This window comes from Mytilus trossulus, chromosome 9 (genome assembly GCF_036588685.1).
Source record: "Mytilus trossulus isolate FHL-02 chromosome 9, PNRI_Mtr1.1.1.hap1, whole genome shotgun sequence".
Lineage (NCBI taxonomy): Eukaryota > Metazoa > Mollusca > Bivalvia > Mytilida > Mytilidae > Mytilus > Mytilus trossulus.
The window spans coordinates 36,137,967-36,164,163 of NC_086381.1; the positions used below are offsets into that span (position 1 = coordinate 36,137,967).

A 26,197-nucleotide genomic window follows, 5' to 3' on the forward strand; every position below is an offset into this window, starting at 1 on the left:
CAATATCTGAGGTACATTTGCGTTAAAAAATAAAACATCGAGCAAACATACTAGATGTAATAAAAAAATATACCGAAAAAAAACGTCGTCTTTTACGGTTTATTTATCAAATTTGAAAAAAAAAATCTTCATTAATTTTTTAATTAAAATCAAACGTAATCAAACATAATGTCATTTGAAAAAAGAGGTGTCCATGTTCACTATGCCAAGTTAATTAAATATGAGTAAAAGAAACAGTAGAAAAATGTATTTTTTTCAGATATTTCACAGTACAAACAATAGCATGTTATGAAAGCAATTTTCCCTGTAACTGTATCGTATCCCTTATGAATAAAATCATTACATGTACTTAATTCATATAAAACATATTTGAAAATCTTTTCAGTAATGAGTGTTAATAACCTTTCTTCCAACCATTGATACTTTGAGGAGAATTTATATCAGACCTCCTACATTCTTGGATATTAAGGTATGACGAAACTTTCATTTCATTCAACAAATGTGATTTCATCCAGTCTGATAAAGTGTCACTTGGTGCTAGTCCTTTTTCTATATACCATTGCTTCAGAGAAAAGCCTGAAATGATATAATTTGCTGAATATTAAATTGATTAAAAGTATTCAGAAACCAAAAACTATCTCTAAAATTAGAGCTGTCAAACTGATAACAAAATTGTTTTATCTGTATTTTGAAGGAAACCATTGTTAAACTTAAGATGGGTATTAATACAAATGCAATTGATGTGTAATAATGTATGGCACATTTCGATGATATGTTCCCTAATTCCAAATTCATAAAGAACGGTATGTCCTGAATTGTATAAACGAATATAATAAATATCAAATTTGACCTCCATTTTGTAAACAACATTTACATATTCTAAACTGAAAAGTTCAAGCTGAACAGTTTATAAGTGTATTCACGAAGATAACATAGTATGCCATTGTTCCAATCTATCATGTACCATTCCTCCTGAACCCAAAGCGAAAATCGTAAATATCATTGTTGACCTCAATCTTGTCATCAGAAACAATATATACAGTCCGCCAAAAGTTAAGCACCACCGAAATATAACTGGCAATATTTTTATAACTACTGCGAAAAAAATATTAATGTTTGGTGTTATAAATTACCTTCAACATACCCTAAGAAAATCCATTGCGACCAAAAAGATTGAACTCCGATAAAGCAGTCAAGCAACCTCTTACCAAAGGTCATCTGCGCGTTTACAAATACACTGTTTCTCCAGGTGGTCGTGTTAGTGTTCGTACATTGGTCAGTCGACTTCTCAGAGACAACCGAAGAGCAAGTCTTGGTGTATAGAGACCTGTACTTACAGGTAGGCACTCTACTGTCAGGTTTTAACTGGATAATGACTATCTATGCTTGAACATAAGAAGCAGAGAAAACACTCATTGTTCAGATGGTAGTCAGTTTCTTTTACTGCCAGTAGACGCCATAATACGAATTTCGTGGGGAAACAAAACGGCCTATGCCCAAAAACAATGTTTGCACAAGGACTGCATTCAGTGCTGGTGGTGTTCCAGTACGGGGTTGCTTCTTATACCCTTATAAGCTGGGTAAGCATATTCTGCAGGGTAACATAAACGGACAGACATATAGAGATTTGGTGCCTTAAAACATTGTAGTCCCTCATTTTAATAATCCCCCACTTGCGTCTACATTGCCAAGACCCTTGTACATGAACGCCAACGTTAGAACACATAGGGCAAGGATTTTAATCGAGTCCAAAGAGCAACAAGCCATTTACACTGTTTTTTAGCCTTCCACGTCCCCATACATTAACCCATGGAACATGTCTGAGATGCCATTGGCGAAAATCTTAATCACAGAGATCCACCTTCACAATATTTTGTCGATTTAAAAGTGGTATTTGTTGTGTTTTGAAACTGTACCGGAAGTGAGGTTGTTACACATGCTATTGACTCAAATATTGGCATTAATTTTGCCGAACATACCAAAGCTCATGTGTAGAAAATTTTAATAATATTGGGTGATCAATTGTTGTAAAAAAATAAAATCACAGTGAAACTTAAATTCTGTTTCTGAATTGTGTAATTTACACTATTTCTATGAACGGAAAACCTACATGCATAGAACCTTCATAAGTGACTAAAATTACATTTCTGGTTTGTTTATGGTATACATTAGCAAAATTGCTATATGATTGTTTTCTTTTTTTCGTGGAATAATTGATTTTTTAAATTTGAAAAAAAATCTTTGCAATAAAAATAGGTGGTGCTTAACTTTTGTCGGACTGTATTTTATTTTAATTTGATAATCATTTGTCAATGGTTCAGTAGTTAAAGCATAAAAAACATCTTTAGCCGACGGCCATCTGAGAAGGCTCGGTAATTATACATAATGTATTTTGTTTTGGGTACTTTTTATATCCTTGTCTTTTTTTATTGTGCTTTGTTTTTATGCCTTTTTGTTGACATGTTTGTTTGTTTTCATATGGATAAAGATTATTGCACAATATTGACTGCTGTTTTGTTTACGTACTGTTGTTAATATATTTCAATTTTAGGCGACTCAAATACAAGTGTGAGGTTTATCTTAGACATCCAGGTTTAATCAACCATGTTCTGAATATGAAAATGCCTCTAAGTATTCAGGAATATGACAGTTATTATCTATTCGTTTGATGTATTTGAGCTTTTGATTTTACCATTTAATTACGGACTTTCCATTTACAATTTTTTTAAGATTGTGGTATTTTTTTTATTTTAAATTTTTGCATCACGTTTTGCAATATTGCTCTGTTACCCGAGGGTTACAAATTATCCGACGAATGAAACATATATTTTGGTAAAAATGCAGTTTATCTAAATTTGAGATAAGATATGAACAACCTTGGAAATATTTTGGTAAAATTATGTTCTTACCTGAAGGTGACATATGATCTGACCAATCACAGAAACCTTTTGGTAACATTGTATTCTCAAGGACTTTGAACTGGTCATTCTCTGAACACTCCGATGATGTGCTCTCAAAACAAAACATGATCTTCATAGTTATGAGATACATGTTCTCAGTGTGTAAATCGTCAATATTATACCTGAAGATAACAGCTAAGTGAGATAATAAACTTTGACATGGAAAAAGGTTTAAAAGATAGTTTTCAATTAAAAAAATAATACTGTGCATTGCAATCTTTCATAGGCATTTTCATGAATTACAATATTTTTTTCAAATTAGCATGAAAGTTTTACCAAAATTCTATACACAGAAAACGATATGGATCAGATTATAAAATAAATACTCACATGACTCTAACAATTCCTTGCAGGCTAAAATAATTGTCCAAACCTAAAAAATCAATTAAGGTCAATTTGTTAACTAGATGATAATGTGAATATCTAAGATAATGTATCTATCAAAAGAAATAAAGTTGCAGGAAGGTTACAAAGATTTAATATGTAAATGAAAACTCTATTTACATATCTATATATTAAACTAATGCCGTTTTATTTAGTATCAAATCAATTATCTACAAAACAACAAAATAGATTGTGTTTTATAGATAGAACACGTTAGTTGGGTTAGGATGAACAATATAGATTGCGAGATACTGACTAATTATACCAAATTAATATATTACCCCATTTGAAATCTGTCAACGTTGTATTGTAAAATACTTTTTCTATTCCAATGCTTAGTTTACTACTGCAAGGATCAAGTTCAAAATAGATTTGGAATGTTCTCTGTAGAAATTTATTTTCCACACAACATGTAATTCCTAAGCACGTTTCAAGTATTTGACAAGCCACTGATGGAGACAATCTTGGTAAACTCATGTAAAATGCACATTCTGAAAGAAAAAAAATATATGATTTAAAGCTCCATATTCTTTGAATCCCTCAATTTCAATCTATGTAAAATACTGGTCATAGTTTGCTTATTATATATCGAAAATTTTATAACATTGTACTGGTCAATCAAATATGAATTTTACTCTACATATCAGGTGTCTCCTTACTTAACAGTTTGCATGTGCCACGAGTACATTATATATAGAGAAATATAGAAGATGTGGAAAGGTATGATTGCAAATGATACATATCGCCACTAGAGACTAAACGACATAGAAATTTACAGCTATAGCTCATCATGTGGCCTTCAACTATCAGCAAAAAAAACCACACTCAACCCAATCAATATCGCATTGTAGTTCACATATCCCTAAGATAAGTGAAAACACTTCCATAAGACAGAAATTATTTGTTGACCTTGATTATAATAATACACAGTACAAATGATATCCTTTCCAAGCAAAAGCAAACCCAACAAGATCTAATTTAAATTAGGTATGACCTGCCAAAACAGACTGACTTGGAAATACATGTAGTTGAATTTTCGAATTTCATCTTTATCTGAAGAGTAAAGAAATGATTATATAAAAAAATACTGTGTCCAGCTATAAATCGTTAAAAAACGGTTATTAATCTTTCATAAATTATCAAAAATAATATGATGAGATGATATAAAAGACAACAGCAAATATCGAGTGTTCTTCCTCAAGATAAACACATGCACATGTGGCAGGATATAACTAATTATTATCAAAATATTTAACCTCTGGTGAAAATCTATACAGATACACATCACTAGAAATAGGGTCTCCCATATATTTTGGAAAATGAACTGTTAACACAGAGATATATATTTCGCCTGTAAACAAGTTTGACACGAAAATGCAAATGCTAAGATTAAGACAGCGACTCTGGTATATGTCTATTATTCTTTATACTCAAAGTAAATGAACCATGACTAAAAAAAAGAGTCAAAAAATTTCTGAGATATAAGATAGGATAGGTCAATACTAATACAACTGCATATTTATATCACTGTGTTGTACTAGTCAGTCCTTTTAAATTTAGTTTACCAAACACTTTGAAAATATAAAATATGCAAACGTTTCATATATTTTCAATGAATAAAGGCAACAGTAGTATACCTCTGTTCAAAACTCGTAAATCCACGCGAAAAAAAAAACAAAATTGAGGTAATAAACTAAAACTGAGGGAAACGCATAAAATATAAGATGAGAACGACACAACATAAAAAATGTTACACTCACAGTAATAGACTATCCGATGAGAATAACAAATATAACATCAAACCCAAGTACACGAATTTGGGATAGAAAAGTACCGTGACACGTCTTATAGTAATGTGAATTCACACTTAAACACAAGAGAAAACAATTGATACAACGGAAATTGAACGTTAAAATGTTACACACAGAAAAGAAATATAATGTAACAATGGCCATATTCCTGACTTGGTACAGTAAATTATTCATTCTAATATGACAATTTCATAGTTAAAGTGATAAAATTTGTGATTATGTCGGATGAAGATTAAGAAGTGATTCATGGAAGCCATAGGTTGTTGGAAATTTACACATGGCCTGGGCCGTGATATTCTAATTTTATCCTGAGCGTTAGCGAGACGTGTCACGGTACTTTTCTATCCCAAATTCGTGTACTTGGGTTTGATGTTATATTTGTTATTCTCATCGGATAGTCTATTACTGTGAGTGTAACATTTTTTATGTTGTGTCGTTCTCATGAAATTGTTACAAGGGAAAAGACCATGATTGAGAGCGACAGAGCCAAGTGATCCCGATATACGTGTCTATGCTCATTTCAACACTATCAAAAAGTGGTATATTACTGTTGGTTTTATTTATTTATAAATAATGTTAATATAATTTTAATACCAATACATGATTTAATAGAAGGAGAACACATATTGGCACTTCAAATCATAACCATAACAACTTTAGCTGACCATTAATTTATCTAGAAAAAGAAGTGAATATTAAGAACAACAATCAATGTATTTGTTATCCATCATGTTGAAAAAACTGTCTTGCTCTTTTCCAGAGTTTGGTCAATTCAGTTTGAAAAGTTGTCTGATTTTTTTTTTCGAAAATGTTTTAGGTTACATGTATAATATAACAACATACCTTTAGACCAATCTCCGTTGTATGGAGGAGATACTTTTTGACACATCGGGTCCTCCAGATATGCTGCTAGATTTGTTTCCTCATACAGTCGATATAACATGTAAGGGGGTAAAGTAGCATCAGGTGATAAGTGTCTGTTTATCATCCATTGATATAGTGAGAAATCTAAATGAATAAAAGTAAAATATCTATTTCATAACATTGTGGAGATCACATTGCATACCATGGCATATATATGAATAGAATTTGATAATTTGTATAGTCCTACATTAGAACATACAGATAATACACAAATGATTTTAACTGAATAATAAAAAAGGCTGTTTAATTCGAATTTATTTCAAAAATAGTTGCACAAAGAATGAATCTTGTCAGCAACTGTTGTCGTGAGTTTATTACTGTAATGTTGACTCCAAAAAACTAAAATTCATTTATCATTTAAACATAAAAAGGATTTGCTATATTTAAATCGTTAAGATGCTTTTGTGAAAGTTAAGGATTCAAAACTGTATTTAAATGGGCTCTAAAAAAGTCAATCTATCAGAATAATTAAAAAATGTTGCTTCAAATTGTAGTGCTGAATCATAGATGTTTTGCAAGAACTATGAATTTTGACAAAAGAATTGAAATAACAAAAATACCGAACTTAGAGGAAAATTAAAAAAAAAAAAGTCCTTTATCAAATTGCAAAATCAGACGCTCAAACATTATCAAACAAATAGAAAAAACGGTTATATTCCTGACTTGTGACAGGCAATTCTACACATAGAAAAGGGTTGTTTTAATCTAGATTTATAGCTAGCTTGTATGACAGTTGCACAGAATTCTAGGTAATTTGAGTTAAAAAACTTAATTTTAGACTGCACCTAAATGTTTATAATGTCAACAATGACAAATTTAAACATTTTGCTGTCTCAGGTTAATTGATAAAATAAACATATATGACCTTCACGATATCATTGAGTAGCATATACCTCATATTATTTTGGTTAAATAGGGGATACAAACATATTGACACGGATTTTAATTGCATTCCCCTGAGAGAACGCAACATTATTTGTTTGTTACTCATTTGCCTTGTTAACAATGTATACCTTCAATGAAAAATTCTGAATTCCATTCGCATGTTCTCTTTGGTAAAAGGTAGTTTTTAAACAGAACATAAGATGTAGGTTCGTCAGCTTGAATATTAACAGTCTGATTCAGATTCAATAAGTACTTCTTTTCTTCATATAAATTTTCTAAAGAAAACCTGAATTAAACAAGCACCAAATAATAGAGAAAGAGGGTTAGTAAGTTTACACATTGTATACTATTTCTACTATTTCATTTAAATATAATACAATGAATTAGATTATTTGTAAAGTTTAGTTTATTTTTTTTCTCGTTGTATCTGACAAGAGGAACATCGTATACAAAGTGTGGTGCGATGCACCCGCCAATCATGTACAGAAACTGTACATCTGATAGATCTAACTTTGTACATCTAATGTATTTTGATGTGTTTCCTTCCTGATACCTATCAAAAAAAAACTATGCCCATCCACTCCACCTGTCAATTGTAAACTGGAATTGCTTAGTAGAAGGTCACACTATTGAAACCTTTCTAATTGAGGACCTTGAATTTGAAAAATCTACTAGAGTTATGTAGATACTAATGAACAAAGAAACAACAAAAAATATGAGTGTTTTAAAATAATCATAAATTATCTACAATACGATTACCAAACAGGAATGTGTCCATATTACACGCAAACCCCACTCGCACTATCATTTTCTGTGTTTAGTAGACCGTGAAATTGTGGTAAAAAATCGAATTTTGCATTTAAATAAAAAAGATCATATCACGGGGTACATGGATACTAAGTTTCCAGTTGATTGGACTTCAACTTCATCAAAAACTACCTCAACCAAAAACTTTAACCTGAAGCCGGACGAACGGACAGAAGGACATACGGACGGAAGGTCAGATAGACGGACAGACGGACGGAATAACAAACGGACGCACATACCAGAAAACATAATGCCCTCTACTATCGTAGGTGGGGCATAAACATGTGAACCAATATGATTAATGCACCAACTTTAATTATACATACGAAACTTCCATGACTCCATACAAATCAAACTGTTTCTGATGACCTGTTAATAGAACAACACATTTGTAATGCCTCTTTAATTCGTTATGAAAGTGCAGTGATATAAAAAATATCTTACATTTCTTAATCAGTAATGTAAGCAAGTGTTGCATTGCAATAATTTTTAACAGATGATCTACATTATTTTTTTTTATCATAATTGTAAGTTAAAAACATAAAAATACATTTAATTAGCAAATAAAGATAGTACATTTAGCAGATGTTTCCTTCGCACCAGACTGTCGTCAAAATTGAAAATTGTAGTTGACCAATAAAACCGAGATGTTACACTGTAATGCGAACGTGGCTAAAAACTCCCAATACATTGTTATGATGGCCAAAAACTTATCAAATGACGTTATACAGATTAACCTTAGCCATAATATGCTTTCATCGGTACTGCAATTTTTAGGTGTGTGACATTCATTTTAAACTTCTAATTATAAATAAATCATTTCTTATCTAAGTTTGACATGAAAGACTTTTTATACATTAAATTACATTTAAAAATAAAATCTGAAAATATTCAGTATATGTATATAGAATACATACCCCATTCAAAATGGAATAGATTAACTTCAAAAAGTAATCTTTCAATGGCTATTGTCAATTTAAAATCACATGGATCGAGGATTAGTTTAACCTCAAGGGATCTTGCAATGATTTCCGTTTCTGTACAACAGGAAAGTTCAGTACATTGTTCTCCAACATGACAGACAACATCCTGAGGTATGGTTATAATAGGCAAAACTTTATTACAACCTAAAAAACAGATTTCTCAAAGACTCAATAAAATGAATTACATCTCTTATATTTTTTTTGTTAAATTAACTTTCAAATATCGAAAAATCAAGATTTTGAATTAGAAATTCTTAATACTAAGTTAATCACACTATATTGTAACGTTCCGGGGTTCTCTTGTCAAGATATGCATCCGTAGTTACTTTTGTGTGCCTCTGGTGAAGGAAGTTATAAATTTCATAAATTGTACTATTTCCATTTAAACAATACATCAAATACAGTGGTTCATGAAACAAAATAGGTTAATAAATATATACAATAAGTAATACGCGAAGGCACTAAGTTTAATAAAACAATTGCTCGATGCAAGGATATCTATTTGGTGCACGACATTCAAATACACAGCGTACTCGGTGCATTAAATGTCATCACCAAGTACTCCTACTTGGTGCACTGCATTACTTGGTGCACGGCACTAAATAACTCAGCGTACTCGGTGCATTAGATATTATTACCAAGTTCTTCTTCTTGGTGCACTGCATGACGTGGTGCAGGAAAATCTACTTGGTGCACTGCATTCAAATACTCTCACCAAGCAACTTTATTTGGTGAAGCAAATCTACGTAGTGCACTGCATTATCACAATGTGCTCTTAGTTGGTGCAGCAAATTCTAGTTTAATAGAGACTGCTAACTGCATGGAGGTTTTTGGATAGAAGCTCAACGTAGGAACATGCGTTCCTTGTTTTATACAATGTATGAACTAATACACAAGTTATTCCTAAACAAGAACATGTAACGTTACACTTGGCGCGCTAAACTGAAACTAAATATAAATAAATACTAAAGGAACACTTACACATAATATAATATAAATAAAGTCGAAATATAGATTTAAAGAAGTCAGTATATAATATAAGGTCAAAGAAAGCTTTTTCTTCTGTAAAATATGAATCAGAAAACAACAACGGACATCTGCGTGTATCAAGTGTGGAACGGAGACCACAGTAAAAATATCAGCTTTCAAATCACCGGGGCATAATAACATATAAGGAACAATTACATAAAGCGAATATCTAAAAATGGAGGAAATCATCATGAATAGAAGAATTCGGCAGAGCTGCATTTTATAGAAATGCTAGCTATTTTGTCTCAAAATTATTAAAATACCTGAACTAAAACCTTGTATGTTTTGGCTATACGGTTCCCTGTATTTGTCACATTTGTCTTTTTGTAAGTATGGTTTGATTCCTAAGGCTTCTGTCAGTCTCAAAATTTCTGTTGGATGTAAATACTGTCCATCTTGTATATTATTATCTGCTTTCCACTTTCCCACTGAAAAATCTATACGATAAACAGAATACAAATTAATTAAACAAACCTTTGTCAATATAACGGGAATATAAATAATTGAGTTGGAGTTTTAACAAGTGAGTTGGAGTTTTAACAAGTTATAAAACCAGGTTTACCCCACCATTTTTTTTTATTTTGAAAGGCAAGAATATAGCAGTTGTTTTTTCACTTATTGATATCATTTGCTTTATTCAGTTTGAATGGACTTTTCTTTTTGAATGTTTTGAAGATTGGTAATTTTGATATTTACTTATCTGTAAAACACCTAATAAATAAATCACAAAAGTACTGAACTCCGAAAAAAAATCAAAACGGAAAGTCCCTTATCAAGTGGCGAAATCAAGAGCACAAACACATCAAATGAATGGATAACAACTGTCATATTTCATGTATTTCTGACTTGGGCCTTCTTTATATATAAAGCGCAAATAATTATCAAATCATGATTATAAGTTGCATTGAAGTTGGCTTTAAAGGAAAAAGAGTGTCCATTGAAATAACTTGAATTACAGTGAAGCATATAACATACTTATAAAAAAGACGAAAAATAAGGTGTTACACTGAGAGAATTTACACAATACATGGAAGGAAAGTAGTTTTTTAATTAACAAAACTTTAGTGTACATGGTATGTCCAGCTTTAAATAACAATCACAAACAAAATTCCCTTATCATTTTGATGTTCATTTGTTTTAATTGTAGTTAGTATAGTTAATAGCTTTATTAATTCAAAAGGAGTGGGAACCTTTAATTTTCATTTGATTTTTGTAATGATCAATTTTTGATGATGGTAGAGGTTGCAAATAAAGGCAACAGTATTATAACTATAATTAATGGAGGTATCATAAAACAGTTTCCCAAAAAATGAGATTACACTAAAGTTATAATTTGTTCCAGGTCCTGGGTAATAACACACTATTTGACGCAACGATAGTAAAAATAACAAAAATATTTACATTTTATCTTCATATTTACATTTAATTCTAAGTAAGAAGTGCGAATCGTTCTATAGTTATGGTTTTTTTAATTGATACGGTGACGGTATCTTTTTGTCAAGTCTGAAAACAAAAATAAAATAAAATACAATACTTACTGGCATTTACAAAACCTGTGACCCATTCACATGGTTTCTTTACAAGAAGAGTCTTTGTTAATACCCTTTGTGAAAACATGCAGAATCCAGTAGATTCAAAACAAGCACTTATGTTCATGTCTATCTGGAACAATCGCCTACTTGATAGGTCATAGATGGAGTAGCTATAAGGTACAAAATAATATAATATGTATTAATTTTTCAACCAAATTTGTTTATGGCAATCAAGCCATTTGAATTTTATAACATTTTGTTCAGGGTCAAATTTGAAGAAAACTATATTACTGAACGGCTGCATATATATTATAATCTTTATCATCTATAATTTGGTCGATGTATTTAAAGTTATACATACATAGGGATATTACATAGAATTGTATTGGAAAATTAGTTGTACATCTGAGTGTAAGATCTTAAAAATGAAATTTAATTACTATGGATCTTGACAAGAATAGTACATTTATATGCTGTGCAATCATGCAACGTTCCCACATTATAAAATAAAAGATTATAGACATGAACAAATTCTTATAAGTTAAGTTCTCAAATATAAAGAGGATCTAATAATTTTTTAGTGTATACAACTAATTACAAGTTTGTTTCCAGAAATGTACCAGTGAAGAGTGAGGTCTATGCGACGGCAAACATACTTAACCCCACGATTCTGTATATGCATGCCCACGTCTATTGCTGTATGCATATCATGTATATACTAAATTTTCTTTTGTTGGTATGTATGTAAACCAGACCGTTACTTTCCATCGTTTGAATTGTTTTATCTTGTCATTTTGCGGACTTTTATAGCTTGCTATGTGATAAGGTTGTGCTCATTGTTGATGGTTGTACTGTCACCTAGTTTGGTAACTTCTACATCATTTGGCTTCTAGAAGTAGGATATCGCATCTTCTTTTTTTATGTATACTATGCACCTATAATGTTCTTCATAAATTTATAATAAATGTAGGTCTACCCTGAATAAATTTGACTTACTCGATTCGGAATACATTTTCAAGAGAAAATCGAATGACACGACCTGAAATAGAATAAAGCAGAGATCACTTTCAATCACAGAATTGTTTATGATGTTAGCAAGTCAATATGACCTGATCATCGATACATTTACCTTTTTATTATCTTTACAAAGTTTTATGAAAGAACTTCCACTAAATCCATTGGATGTTGGATGTGTACGGATTGATAGTTTAGTTGTAGATACCAGATTTAATTATTAGTTGTTTGTGGCTTTGAACTAGCTCTCATATAACTGCGAGTACTCTTAGATCTGTTCCTAATTTCTTTTTGTTGTCAGGATGTACAAGTACCCGGCCACGTCCACTTGTTTTTTGTGTCTATCTGATGAGTTAAGTCTTTTTCAACTGATTTTTATAATTCGTTCTTATGATGTACTGTTATACAACTGTCCCAAGTAAGGGGAGGGTTGGGATCCCGCTTACATGCTTTACCCCGACACATTATTTATGTATGTGCCTTTCCCAAGTCAGGAGCCTGTAATTCAGCGGTTGTCGTTTGTTGATGTGTTACATGGTCCGAGACCACAATTGTCGTCCCTTGATTTTAGTTGTTCACGAATATAGTCCCTAGTGTTAACAGTGGGTTACTTGCCATTAATTTTTATACCCCTTCCAAATTTATTTCTCCATGTTTAATGCCTCAAATTGTAAGTAGGGGGGTAAAATTACACTGTAACAAAATTTGGGTTCAGAATTTTAAAGGAAAGTAGTGATTTGGTCCAGGTGAAAAAGGTTGAAAAATAGCACTTCGGAAGCTGTCAAAAGATTTCAAGACGCCCTAAAGATAAAATTGTCCATATTTTGCGTTAGAGACGATGAAGTTTTCTATAATTTTGATACAATTTGTCCCAAAAGTAGTACAACACACTGTAAAAGTTTCATTGAGAAAGCGCAGGTGGGAATTTTTTAATTTTCTTTTATGTTCTAAAAGAAATGCACTACGAATTAATTGTGTTCTCGGTCCACATATTTACTTTTTGTTAATTTTTTATATACATAGGGCCGTTAGCTTTCTCGTTTGAATTGATTTACATTGTTATATCGGGGCTTTATATAGCTGACTATGCGGTATGGGCTTTGCCCATTGTTGAAGGCCGTACTGTGACCTAATTTGTTATTGTCTGTGTCATTTTGGTCTCTTGTGGACAGTTAACGTTGTCTCATTGGCAATCATCCCACATCTTCTTTTTTAAATTAATATTTTATTACCTTACATTCGTTTAGGAAAATGGAAATATGTATAATTTATAAATAATATAAACAAGTTTGCTGTGATGTAATCAAATTCCCCCCTTGTAGTATATTAAAGTGTGGAATATAGTGTGTGCCACAAAGTACCGTTGTGGTGAAATGGTCAAAATTTGAAAATGTCCCTTTACCCCTTAAAAAAATCATCAATTACGTGTAACATAATAATAATACGGAATATAAATGATGGCAAACAATAGTACCAAGTATCTAGCTAAGTAAAATAACAAAAGAATTCCAATAAATATTCAACATGTTCAAACCGGTAAGTCCAATTGTTTTCAAACCATTTTGTCAATTGATATATGGAGCTACGATCATAAGTTTTTATCGTCATAAAAGATCCCCAAAGTTGCATTCCCCTTCCGGAAAGACAACAAGACAAATATATATTAACTCACTTTCTATTGTATGATGTAAATATGGTAAACGTTTGTCTTGAATCTGTATACAGTGATTTTCTATCTAATATTGACATGGCGTTGTCAGTTTATTTTGAACTTGAGTTTGAATGTACCTTAGTGTATTTACAACCACGTGGTCGATTCCACTGCTGTTGTAGTTTTAATTTCCTGAATGTATCAACAGCACATTAGTCAACACTTTATTATGGGGACAAAGTCTCCAATTACGGTAGAAAAATCAATAAATTTTTTTTTTTAAAAAAATCGGGAAAATTTCCCGAATTTTTCATTCTACTAATAAACTCAAAATCGTTAACTTTTTTTCAGATCTACTTCCTGTTCCGTTTTTTCCCGCATTTGCGCAGATATCTGTCTTGTTTGCATGAGACTTTGATTTTTTTTTATATTTATCAGTTAAGTAAAATATACGATTGGAACTCAATACAAATTAAATTTTAATAATTGTTTGATATGAAAAAAAAACGTTAACTGATGAAAGCGTTTCTTTTGTTTACATCGAATATGACGTCATAACTTAAAGAACGTCACAGCTAATTCCCTTACAACAGAACTAAAATCGGGAACGTTACGTACGGTATTTCGGTTTCTTTAATCAACATGATTGAATTACAAAAATAATACATACAGACTTCGTCCCCATTCACAGGTTATGCCTGCCTCATATTATTGACATGAATTATAATTGATGAGGTCACTATTGTAAATCTATTGTCTAATTGTTATTGTGTACTTTGACTTTTTGTTTATACTAATTAGGGATCGTCTACCCGAGTGAATGACCAAGATATTTTGTAATTCTGGGTTGTCATTGCTCTTTACTTAGTTATATTGTTGGCCTTTTTACATTTATTTTTTTCGATCGTCACTGATGAGTATTTTATATAGACTAAAATATTGGTAGAATGCTTTGACGAGTATATTTCTCGCAAAACTTTTATCTATTAATCAAGCATAACAACAAAATAACCTACCCCAATCAAAATTTAATAGTGAAATCTTGTTCAAAAGATTTTCAATGCGGAGTAACAAATTATGGTTGCATGGATCCAGATCGAGCTTAAACAAAATAGATCTATTAATCAGTTCAACATCAATACAACATTCTACACCAGTACATGACCGCATTAGTGTACATGTTACTCCATTCTCTAACTGTGGCTTCTCAATAGTCAATGGACAATCTAAAATGTATAAATTAAAGCTAAAATGTATAAATTAAAGCTAATATAATCTGTTAACTATCCACTTATGTTTACTAAGGAAACTCCACACAAAAAGTTACGACAAAAGGTATGATCTTGTCCTCTTTCATAATTTTCTGTTTTCGGATACTGATGTTCCTTTGACACCATCAAACGGTGTTTATACGTCACAACTTGATCCCTTTACCTTTGACCAAGTGACACTTGATTTTTTGATGAACGTAGTCTACAGAAATCTGGTAAACTATTACGTCAGGAATTATATTACCACATATAGCATTAAACTTTTATTGAAATCTTCCAGGTACAATATTTGGATTGTAAGTTTAACTGTACCTGAAAATTTTTATCAAACGAGAAATACCATCCTAATTTTTACGAACGTTACAATTGTTAATCAAGCGCGAAAATTTAAATACGATCTAAGTAAATGTATCTGTCATTTAAATAAACTTGTCATAAAAGAGAGCAGCAAAAACAAGCCTTTCAATCAATCACAATAAGACCAAAGTGTTTAAGTCAAACACAAAGTCCCAAGGTAGTCTGATGGTTAACACCCACTCATTAGAAGAAGTGGAATCCTTTACACACCTTGGAAGCGTAGTGGATAATCTTGCCGGCTTAGATACAGATTTAAAGATCGGAATTGACAAAGCTAGAACTACATTTAACATGATGGTGTCAATTTGGAAAGCAAGTAAAATCGCTCTCAAGACCAAAATACGCTAGTTAAATTCAAACGCAAGAATCACATTCTTATGTAGAGCTGAGAATTGGAAAGCAACAAAAACCTGCTTCATAAACTTCAAGTCTTCATTAACAACTGCCTCATGTGCATCCTTAACATTAGATTGCCCGAGAAGATTTCAAATAAAGATCTTTGGGAAAAGATCAACCAATCCCCAGTTGATAAAGGGTTGAAAACGAGAAAATGGCGATGGATAGAACACACACTGAGAAATCCAAATACTAACATTAAAAGGCAGGCCTTACAATGGAAAGAAAGCTTGGCAGAGCTGACCAAGATACAACTGGTGAAGGCATATTGCAGCCGAGATCAAGAAAGAACGGTACAAGTGGCATGATCTGGAGTCTAGAAAAGAACACAACAAGGTGAAGAAATATAGTTTGTGGTTTATGCTCTACCAAGGGGCACCAGAAGTGAGCAAAATGTTACATATTCGACATTGATTGGATTTTTTAATATTGGTTTAATTGGAATAAATATAGATTTTTTTTAATTAGTAAATTAAACCAAAACTAAATATTATTGATACACACATATGCACAGTTTTACAATTTGCCGATATCTGATATTTGGCAGTGTGCAAGATTATGTTTTTCACTGACTTGGAATGGTAACTTTAAACTATTTCCATTGGATGTTGGATTTGTAAGACTTTGGATCGTCTTAATGAGTTAAACCCTTATCATCATTTTTAAATAGATTTTTAAATGTTGAGCTGTTTCATCAATGTTGCAGTTTAAGGGGAGTGTTTGGTGGACGCAAACATTATCAATGTTTCTGTCCCAAGTCAGGAACATGTAAAAAAAAGTAATTTTCGTTGGTTCATGTTTGTCATATTTGTTTTTCGTTTTTCGTTTTTCTATTTAATGTTATGTATTAGGGCATTCTGTTTTTCGATTCATTTGTTTCATATTTTTTTGTCAGAGCCTTTTATAGGAGCCTTTACGTTATAGTTTTTTTCATTGATTTAGACCGTACGTTTTCCTTTAATTGCTAGAATACACTTATTTGAATTTTGCTGGATGGTTGCCTCATTGGCTATCAAACCACATCTCCTTCATCTTATAAAGTACGTTTTCTTATCGACAACATATTTGTTGAGTTTGGAGGTAGACTTTTCCAACAAGTTGTCGGCATTCCTATGGGAACAAACTGTGCGCCTCTTCTTGCCGACCTCTTCTTATTTTCATATGAATCGGAGTTCCTCCAGACACTTGTCAAAAACAAGAGGATCAAAGAAGCCAGATTATTTAATTTCACTTTCAGATATATTGATGATGTTCTTTCCTTAAACAATCCGAACTTTTCTGATTGGGTTCCATTAATATATCCCCCAGAACTCGAGATTAAAGAAACAACAGACACGGCTTCCTCCGCCTCATTTTTAGACTTGTATCTCGAATTTGACTTACACAGTCATCTCAGTACCAGAATCTATGACAAACGAGACGATTTTAATTTCGAAATTATAAATTTCCCCCACCTTAGTAGCTATATACCAACTTCACCTGCATATGGGATATATATTTCCCAACTTATTCGATATTCAAGAGCTTGCAGCTCCTACTCAGACTTTGTAAAACGTCATCAGTGTCTGAGTAGAAAGTTGATGAACCAGGGGTATGTCAAAGAACGTCTCGTCCTTTTTCTAAAAAAGTTCATCGGAAGGTACCAAGACCTTGTTGATAAATATTCCGTATCAACTTCTCAAATAATACACGATGGTCTTGATGTATAGATTCTGCGTACTGATGTTGTGTATCATCTTAACAACATGTTTTATTGTTCTTTTATTTGTTTTTGTTCTAATATTAAGATTACTTTAACTGTTGAATGGTTTTATGTGATATCCGTTTGACGTGGCTCGGTACTTATACATCTCGTCAATGTGTTTGTATTGGCTTTCATTTTTTGGTGATTTGTTTTGTATATGTGACTCTTTGTATTTCTTTTGTGCTTATAACGTGACTCTGTACTTTAAAAGATCCCGTCAGTATGATATTTGTCTATAATATGTTATTATGATATATTTCTATTATGAATTACTTTATACGTTGAACCACAAACGTCAAAATCAATCAATGGCGTAGTGGAATTGACAATTTTTGGATTCTCATAAATTCTATGTATAACTTTTGAACTAGTTTGAATCTCGGTCTATTTCTGTAATTTATTCTTACATACTTTTGATTTTTTAACTCTGTATGCGTACATTGCCTATGAAAAAATTTTAAAATTGTTTGTATGCACATTGAACATCAAATTTATGTGACGTATATAATTTTTCTAACGTCAGACACTCAAATCAATCCATGTGTTCTTAGACAGTAGATGTTATTGTGTCCTGTTAAATTGTTCCCTTTAAAAAGTTTTGGATTCTCATATATTCTATGTATAATTTTTGGACTAGTTTGAATCTCGGTCTATTTCTGTAATTTATTCTTACATACTTTTGATTTTTTAACCCTGTATGCGTACATTGCCTATGTAAATTTTAAAATTGTTTGTATGCACATTGAACGACAAATTTATGTGACGTATATAATTTTTCTGACGTCGGACACTCAAGTAGATCCATGTGTTCGTGGATAGGTTTTTGTGTCCTGTTAAATTGTTCCTTTTAAAAGTTTTGGATTCTCATAAATTCTATGTATAACTTTTGGACTAGTTTGATTTCTGTAATTTATTCTTACATATTTTTGATTTTTTAACCCTGTCTGCGCTCATTGCCTATGTAAAATTTAAAATTGTTTATAATCCAGGTACTTTGGATAACTATTGTATGCACATTGAACGACAAATTTATGTGACGTATATAATTTTTCTGACGTCAGACACTCAAATCAATCCATGTGTTCGTAGATAGTAGATGTTGTTGTGTCCTGTTAAATTGTTATACGATGATGACTGATGTTCCCATATTTTGACTATTTTATTGATTGTGACTGTTTATTTAACGCATCATGTAAATGTAACGGAATTTGATGAGACTGTTATTAAAGTGAGAGGGTTAGCGCTATAGAACCAGGTTTAATCCACCATTTTCTACATTTGAAAATGCCTGTACCAAGTCAGGAATATGACAGTTCTTGTCCATTCGTTTTTGATGCGTTTTGTTTTTTGATTTTGCCATGTGATTATGGACTTTCCAAATTGATTTTCCTCTGAGTTCAGTATTTTTGTGATTTTACTTTTTGCTGCTTCTAGAAGTTACATGGATCAGGATTGATTTCAAAATTGTAAAACATTTAAAATTTATTTCTACTCGGGACAATCTTGAATTTATTCTTGGAATTTGATTCTTGTCATTTCTTAAAAATGACTTGTTTTGAATAACTTGAATTGCCGTCTGATTGATATGCATCTCATCTCATCTTAATTTTTTGTGAACTCGTCCTTTTGTGACTTTTTGTAACTTAAAAGATTTGTTCGGTTCTTTTGTTTTTTTGCCCTGGCGATGGCAAATTATCTTCGATTAATGGATTTCAATGTTCCTTCTGTTACGTTAGCTTTTTTCTTACCTAGTAGGTTATGTTTATGTTTAGTTATGTTTTATAATCTGATTCATTTTGATACTGAAAAACGTTTAATTGTGTTTTTAATGCTATATACTGGTTATATTTGATAGGCTAATCTGAAAACAAGCATCTGGTTCACTTAAATAGAAACCTTGTAAAATGTGTATACTTTTACCTTCTATCCATCCATTCACTGTACTTTGTTCCAATGTCCTGTTTTGTTGACAAAAGTTTTTTAATAGGTATTTAGAAACACCAAGTTTGTCCATCAACAGATAGTTACCATACACAGGAAGTTTATTATGAATGCTGAATTGGTTTGTTTGCATCCAAGACTTTAATGAAAAACCTAAGTAGAAATATTTATCACATTATCAATAAAATGTATAGTAGTGTTTTGAGTAAGCCTGTCTTTTCTATTTACTAAAATAAGGTAGTAAATTAATAACATATGGATTTACACATTATACGTTGGTAAATTATATTACTAACACATAAGTTTTAGAAACCATATATGTTTTTATTTTAATTTTACAAACACATTAACATATCCAATCGCAGCTGGTGATTTGAAGATAGTGAATGGTTTCATTTTACTGATATGTTTGAAAAATAACATATTGTCATTGATTAACTATTATTAAACATTGTCATACCACTCTTATTGAATAATCTTTACATTTCCAAATATTCCAAAAAGACTGAATCTAAATTAATTTTAATATCTTTGTCTGAAGCAAAAATTTTCTACGATTACAATCAGTCCACCTACTTGAATGCATTTGGTACCCTATGCATGTAAAACACACATTAACAATGATGCCATGTTCATTCGTGTTTAACTGAATATGTATGCAATTAGCAGAATAATTGACTTCACTTGTGGGAATTGAGTATTTTTTTTCAATTCTTTGTTTGAAAGTACTCCATCAAGAAATTTCTATGCCTTGAATACCACGCGTGTCATTGTTTTGTCATTTGTTTTCATTAAAGATAGGTTGTAGATTGATTCGAGCAAAATGCCAATGCACAAACATAACAAAAAAAAACATTGCGCCGGTTTAATACCATTTTATTCCTGCATGGCTATGTTTATGACCAAACTCGGTAAAGACATGTCATTATTATATTTTAATGACACATTCAATCAATTATCACTACCGTTATCTTGATTTATTTGTTCGTTAAATAACCCACAGTTCTCTAAATATACCACCACAATGTATTCCAAGGAACTAACTTTCAATAAATCTGACATAAACAGCTGCACTTTTTCCTTTTCGAGATTTAGACGCTTCAATATCTAAATAGTTAAGTCTCTGATTAATGTTTTTTTTTTTATTTTCAATTTTTGTTGGTTTTTAGCTAGCTTTAAGTAACTGTGTAACTCTCAAACCGTCCTTTCTTGTTGATTTGATCTGTTGACACAATTTGTGATGCATTTTTGTTATTTCAAATATTGCTTGATTGATTTCAATTCGTCTCATTATTGTGTATATGTGTCACCTTTAAGAATTGTTCAGTATGCATGGTATGACGATGTATTTTCACGGGTTTTAAAGTTATTTAATAATCAATTTAACTCCATTTTGTCACAGGTTATAGATGTCTTTTTGATATTTTTGTTACCATTAAGCGTGAAGTTTGACAAGCCATAAAATCGGGTTCAACCCCTCATTTTTTATTGTTCTGTACCAAGTCAGGAATATAGCAGTTGTTATCAAAAATGTTGTTTTTATTGCATTGGGGTTTGTATTTGTTTTATTTCAGTGTTTCTCTGTCGTTCCGTTGTTTTCCTTTTAGTTGATGTGTTAAATGTTTGCAATAGGTTTGTTGGTTTTCCGCTTTAAATTGTTTTAAACCCCTTTATTTGGCACCACTTTTTTGAATTTTAGATCCTCAATGCTCTTCAACTTTGTAGTTGTTTGGCTTTATAAATATTTTGATATGAGCGTCACTGATGAGTCTTATGTAGACGAAACGCGCGTCTAGCGTACTAAATTTTAATCCTGGTACCTAGATAACTAATTAAACCTCATTTTGGGGCCCTTAAAAGTTGGCCGTTCAGTTTGAACCAAAGCTCCTTGTTTTAGGAGCTTTGAGCTATAATTGTTTCCTTTCACAAGTTGTTACTATATCTACAAGTTTAATTTTTGACAATTTTGTATAAATGAATCTTTTCGTCATGTGACAATGACGTTATAACGAACAAACCTGGTAAATTGGTGTTGAAAATTATCTGTCATGAAAACGTATCAACCGTCTTTTGTAAAACAAATGTTATACATAAATGATAGGCCTCAATAAATTTACCTGGTGTTTTGAAGTCCATATTCCAGTTACACTGGGGCTTAGTGATGAGCAGATCTTTGACTATTTGTGTCTGTATATAGCATTTAGATTTGTTAGGTTCCAAACATACACTGATATTAACAGAAACCAAATACTCATTACTTCTCTGTAACTCATCAACTACATACCTGAATAAAAGAAGAAATGTATACAAATTATCAAATATGACGACACGTATGCTTATTTTGTTGTAAACGCTATCCCGTTTACTTTTATCCCGAAAGTGAACTTTCTAATTTAATTATTACCAGATTTTGTATTGCATGAGCAACACGATGAGTGCCACATGTTGAGTAGGATTTGTTTACTTCTCTGATTATTTTTAAAAGCTTTTCCTTATAGTCAAAATATGGCCACGGCAGTAGGTGCAGATTACTGTAGTAGTTAGTGAACAGGCAATGGTATGTTTTCTAGAGTAGACAGGGCTCAGCAAAAACCTTTACAGGATTCACTGATCCTTCCGAGAGATAAATAATTCAACACAATGATATCTTGGCAATAAATAAACAAAAAACTGACATTTTTGAGATCCTTATAAAACGTGTGATATCTTTGCCAAAAAAACTTCAAAATGTATAGTATCACTGTGGCAAAAATAAATATCACAAACATACTTACTCCATTCCAAATGTTCCTTTGATGTAGAATTCTTTTCTCTCTCCTGAAACACATTGCAATCTTGAGTCGGCTTAGCAAATGCTTGTACCTCAAAGTTTCATAATCAAAAGATCGGTTTATTTGGTCTTATAGTAAAAGAGCTAGTGCCAACTGAGGTTTCTTCAATTGACTATTTATTGAGAGACTTTTTTTACGGGTTCAAAAGCTGGATCATTTAAAAGAGACATGTACACACGTTCTAAAATTGATAAAGATGTTTCAAGTCATGTTGAGATGCCATTTCGATTTCGTAAAATCTTTTTTTTAAGTAATAGTGACCTTGAATGTTGGCCTGTTGAACAAATCGGAATAATATTTTAAATAATGGTTTAATTTTATTCCATGATAGCAATATAAACCAAAACCACCACAACCACCGTTAATTAACAAATTTTCCTCGGTTATATTTTTGTAACTGACCTTGACCATATTCCGATTAACATAAAATTAATTAGCTTTTTCAATTTCCTAATTTCTTGTCTAAATAAGTCATTCAATCAAGCATGGCTACTCTACTGATACCATCTTCAAAATCAATTGTTTGGACAAAAAAGGCAATTACCATATGCATCGTCCTAAATTATTTTCAGGGAACATAATAAAGTAGTGATTGAGAACCTGGTGACGGGTGTATATCATATCAAAAGTAATGCTATCAAAATAGGTCAATTAGTTTGAGAAGATCAATTCTGAAAATTGTTTCTTAAGGTTAATACAATAATGATCGTTTTTAAAGGATGCCTTATGCGAATACTTACGCAACAAAAAAATGTTATGGGCTAAAGTAAGGTTATAAAACTCGTCAATCTAAAAACGAACTTAATCCAATAAAAACACAAATTTTGGGCAAAAAAATGTAGATTCAAGCGTGCTTACAACGCATTGTTCAATTTGAATTGCATTTTAAAAAAGACTTCTAAAGAATTACAAGTCTGAAACATTGCTAAAATGTATCTTTTATAATAGTTTTATAGAGATCTGGAAAAAGTTGTACATGAAGAAGCGCTTAAAATGTAATGACATGTTATCTTGCAAAAAATCATTGACCAGTATTGACTTTCAACTTGGACTATGACATTACTGATTTAAAAATAATGAATTTTACAATATCTTTTTTAATGTAATGGATGCGCATTTCGAATAATAAAGGTCTTTAGAAAAAGGAAATATAATACATACATTTATTGAAAAATAAAATCATGCGTACATACCAAATTCAAATTCTATCAAAGATTGTTTCAACAACATGTTCTCTATTCCAATGGTCAGCGTTGATTTACAAGGGTCAATCTTTATAAAGTACATAAATGATTTGCCGATGATACCAACATCCACACAACATTTAATGTCTGAACATGATGCTCCCAAAATACAGCTACTTTCTGTTTCCTTCAAATTAGGTACGGACACTGTGTTCTTGCATTCTAAATTCAAATATCAATAATGAAAGTTGTTTCAACGATATTGAGCAGATACAAATATATGCTTAAAATTTAGCTGTTATATATAATTTATAATTGAAATTGTTACATAAGCAGAACAATTTGAATCAATGATTGATTTTATGCGTTATACTCCTAAATATCTAAAAATATTCTATAAAGTAATTCAAAATAAGCTTGATTGATGTCATATTGTAACTAAAGAATTATAGGCATCAACAAGATATAATTCCCACATGACCCCACTTATAATTCAAAGTATCATAGAACAGGAAATAGTTCTAACAGAGGATATGAAAAGCCGAAAATTCAAAACGGAAAGTACCTAATCAAATATCCTAATCTAAAGCTCATACACATTAAACGAATGGATATCAATTGTCAAGAGGCGCTTCCTTATTCAGAAAGTGGTGGATAAAACCTGGTTTTATACATTATAGATAGTCGAATCTCTCACATAAAATTCCATGATATTGATAATAATATGAACAACACAAACAGACATAATACTAGAATTTTTTTTAAAAGTCACCTTCATTTTGTAATTTTAATTACTTTAAAAACAAGGAAATATGTAAACAAAGAAAAACAAAAAGGCATATAGACAAAGCCCATTAGCAAAAACGAAGGACAAGAATACCAAAATTACCATAGCAAAATAACAATGACATTGATGTAGAAGTACAAATCCACGTCTAATCAGTTGATGTCACCAAATGTATGATAAACAGTAAAAGTATTAATTTACAAAGACAAATAAAAGATCACTATAACGCTTAACTGAAAAGATAGCCAAATATATATAGTCAAAATCATCCTTAAACCTCGACAAATGTGATATCGAATGACATCAATAGTCATAAATGTGTAAAACAATATTAAATTCATTACCGTATTGCACTAATTCAAACGGATCCAACTGTGTCAATATCGTTCACAACTCAACACTATATAAAACATGAAGTAACATTTTGGAGTTTCTGGTAAATGAATTACGTATATATATATATATATTCAAGCCAATCAGACGCATAATATGACAAACAAGATTACGAGTTTCTGATTAATTCGAAATATATTTACTACAAATATGCAAGTATTCCCCCCTTGAATAAGGATAATTTTAATAAAACCAAACAGCACAAACAACACAAGATAGCCATAAACAGTCTACGTTACCTTTGATCCATCCATCATTTCTTTTCTGAAAAGTTTTATCCTTTCTCATACATAATGATCCATTGATATATGGTGAGATATTGAGATTCTCCATCAAATGTAAAGCTGCAGATCTTGGTAAGACATCAATATCTTCTATTTCTTTTTGTGAAAGATACTGATTGAGGGGAAAGGCTTAGGAATAACAAATCAATCAATTAATATATAATATTGAATAAAAAATGTACTGCAGAGAAGCAGACAAAAATGAGTAAGTCCTAACTTAAGAAATATCTGACTCCAAACCAAACGAAACATATAAATCAATTGTTATCATACACATGCTTGTCAACAAATTTTTTTCGTTGAAAAAAATTCTGTTCTACATTTATATGCTATAAATCTATAACTTATAAGCAACAAAAACATCTTTATAGAGCAATCATCAAAAGTTCAATGTTAAGGATGATTTCTATGTATACATTTTGAATTTAAATGAATTATTATTTTGTTTAATTCATAAATAATAATTTACCCCTTTTGTGGTATTAGGCGAGTGTAATATTTGAAAAAGACGTTTAGTTAAGGACTTTAATGCACCCACCTAACACACGGCTAATTTCTTTTTTAAATGAAAGAATAATGATTTAACTTTGATTTTTGCCCGGTCGTCACAAAATCGTACGGTGCAGTTTTTGTAAAATTGACGTTTTTTTCAGAAATTAGTTGAAAATTATAAGATTACGACATATTTTTCAAGCAAAGGAAATTGGTCGTATCTCTTCTTTTAGACAGAATAATTAAGTGAATTAGATTCTTAAAATAATGAATAACAACATTTACAACTGTAAGTCTGCATGCTTTTGCATTTCTTCAAAATATTTGACATTTTGTACGAAGATTTTCAATAATCCTGACCTTTTCGGATCTACTATTTAATTTTTGTTGATTGCTTTTGCACTGTATCCGTTATAGAACACACCAAATTACTCATCATTTATCGTTTTTTCATTCAAGATCAAGAATTTATCTCAAAATTTCTTAAAATCACGAATTTCTGTAATTTTATGATGTTGGGTAAAATCACTATAGTTT

The 26,197-nt window shown here is 31.2% G+C and overlaps 1 protein-coding gene across 1 annotated transcript in view; it reads right to left on the reverse strand.

The window, feature by feature from the left end:
* LOC134684583 (uncharacterized) overlaps positions 1 to 26,197 on the reverse strand; it is a 41,480-nt gene that overhangs the window by 14,622 nt on the left and 661 nt on the right. Inside the window, exons 2-18 of the mRNA XM_063543878.1 lie at positions 25,124 to 25,297; positions 23,714 to 23,926; positions 22,464 to 22,506; positions 21,807 to 21,973; positions 19,669 to 19,842; positions 14,997 to 15,206; positions 12,312 to 12,354; positions 11,322 to 11,485; positions 10,047 to 10,220; positions 8,689 to 8,898; positions 8,098 to 8,140; positions 7,093 to 7,250; positions 5,999 to 6,163; positions 3,626 to 3,835; positions 3,291 to 3,333; positions 2,910 to 3,082; positions 403 to 576 (exon numbers count right to left, since the gene is read on the reverse strand). Of these exons, the coding sequence (XP_063399948.1) occupies positions 403 to 576; positions 2,910 to 3,082; positions 3,291 to 3,333; positions 3,626 to 3,835; positions 5,999 to 6,163; positions 7,093 to 7,250; positions 8,098 to 8,140; positions 8,689 to 8,898; positions 10,047 to 10,220; positions 11,322 to 11,485; positions 12,312 to 12,354; positions 14,997 to 15,206; positions 19,669 to 19,842; positions 21,807 to 21,973; positions 22,464 to 22,506; positions 23,714 to 23,926; positions 25,124 to 25,297 (2,538 nt within the window). The remainder of the gene's footprint in view (positions 1 to 402; positions 577 to 2,909; positions 3,083 to 3,290; positions 3,334 to 3,625; positions 3,836 to 5,998; positions 6,164 to 7,092; positions 7,251 to 8,097; positions 8,141 to 8,688; positions 8,899 to 10,046; positions 10,221 to 11,321; positions 11,486 to 12,311; positions 12,355 to 14,996; positions 15,207 to 19,668; positions 19,843 to 21,806; positions 21,974 to 22,463; positions 22,507 to 23,713; positions 23,927 to 25,123; positions 25,298 to 26,197) is intronic.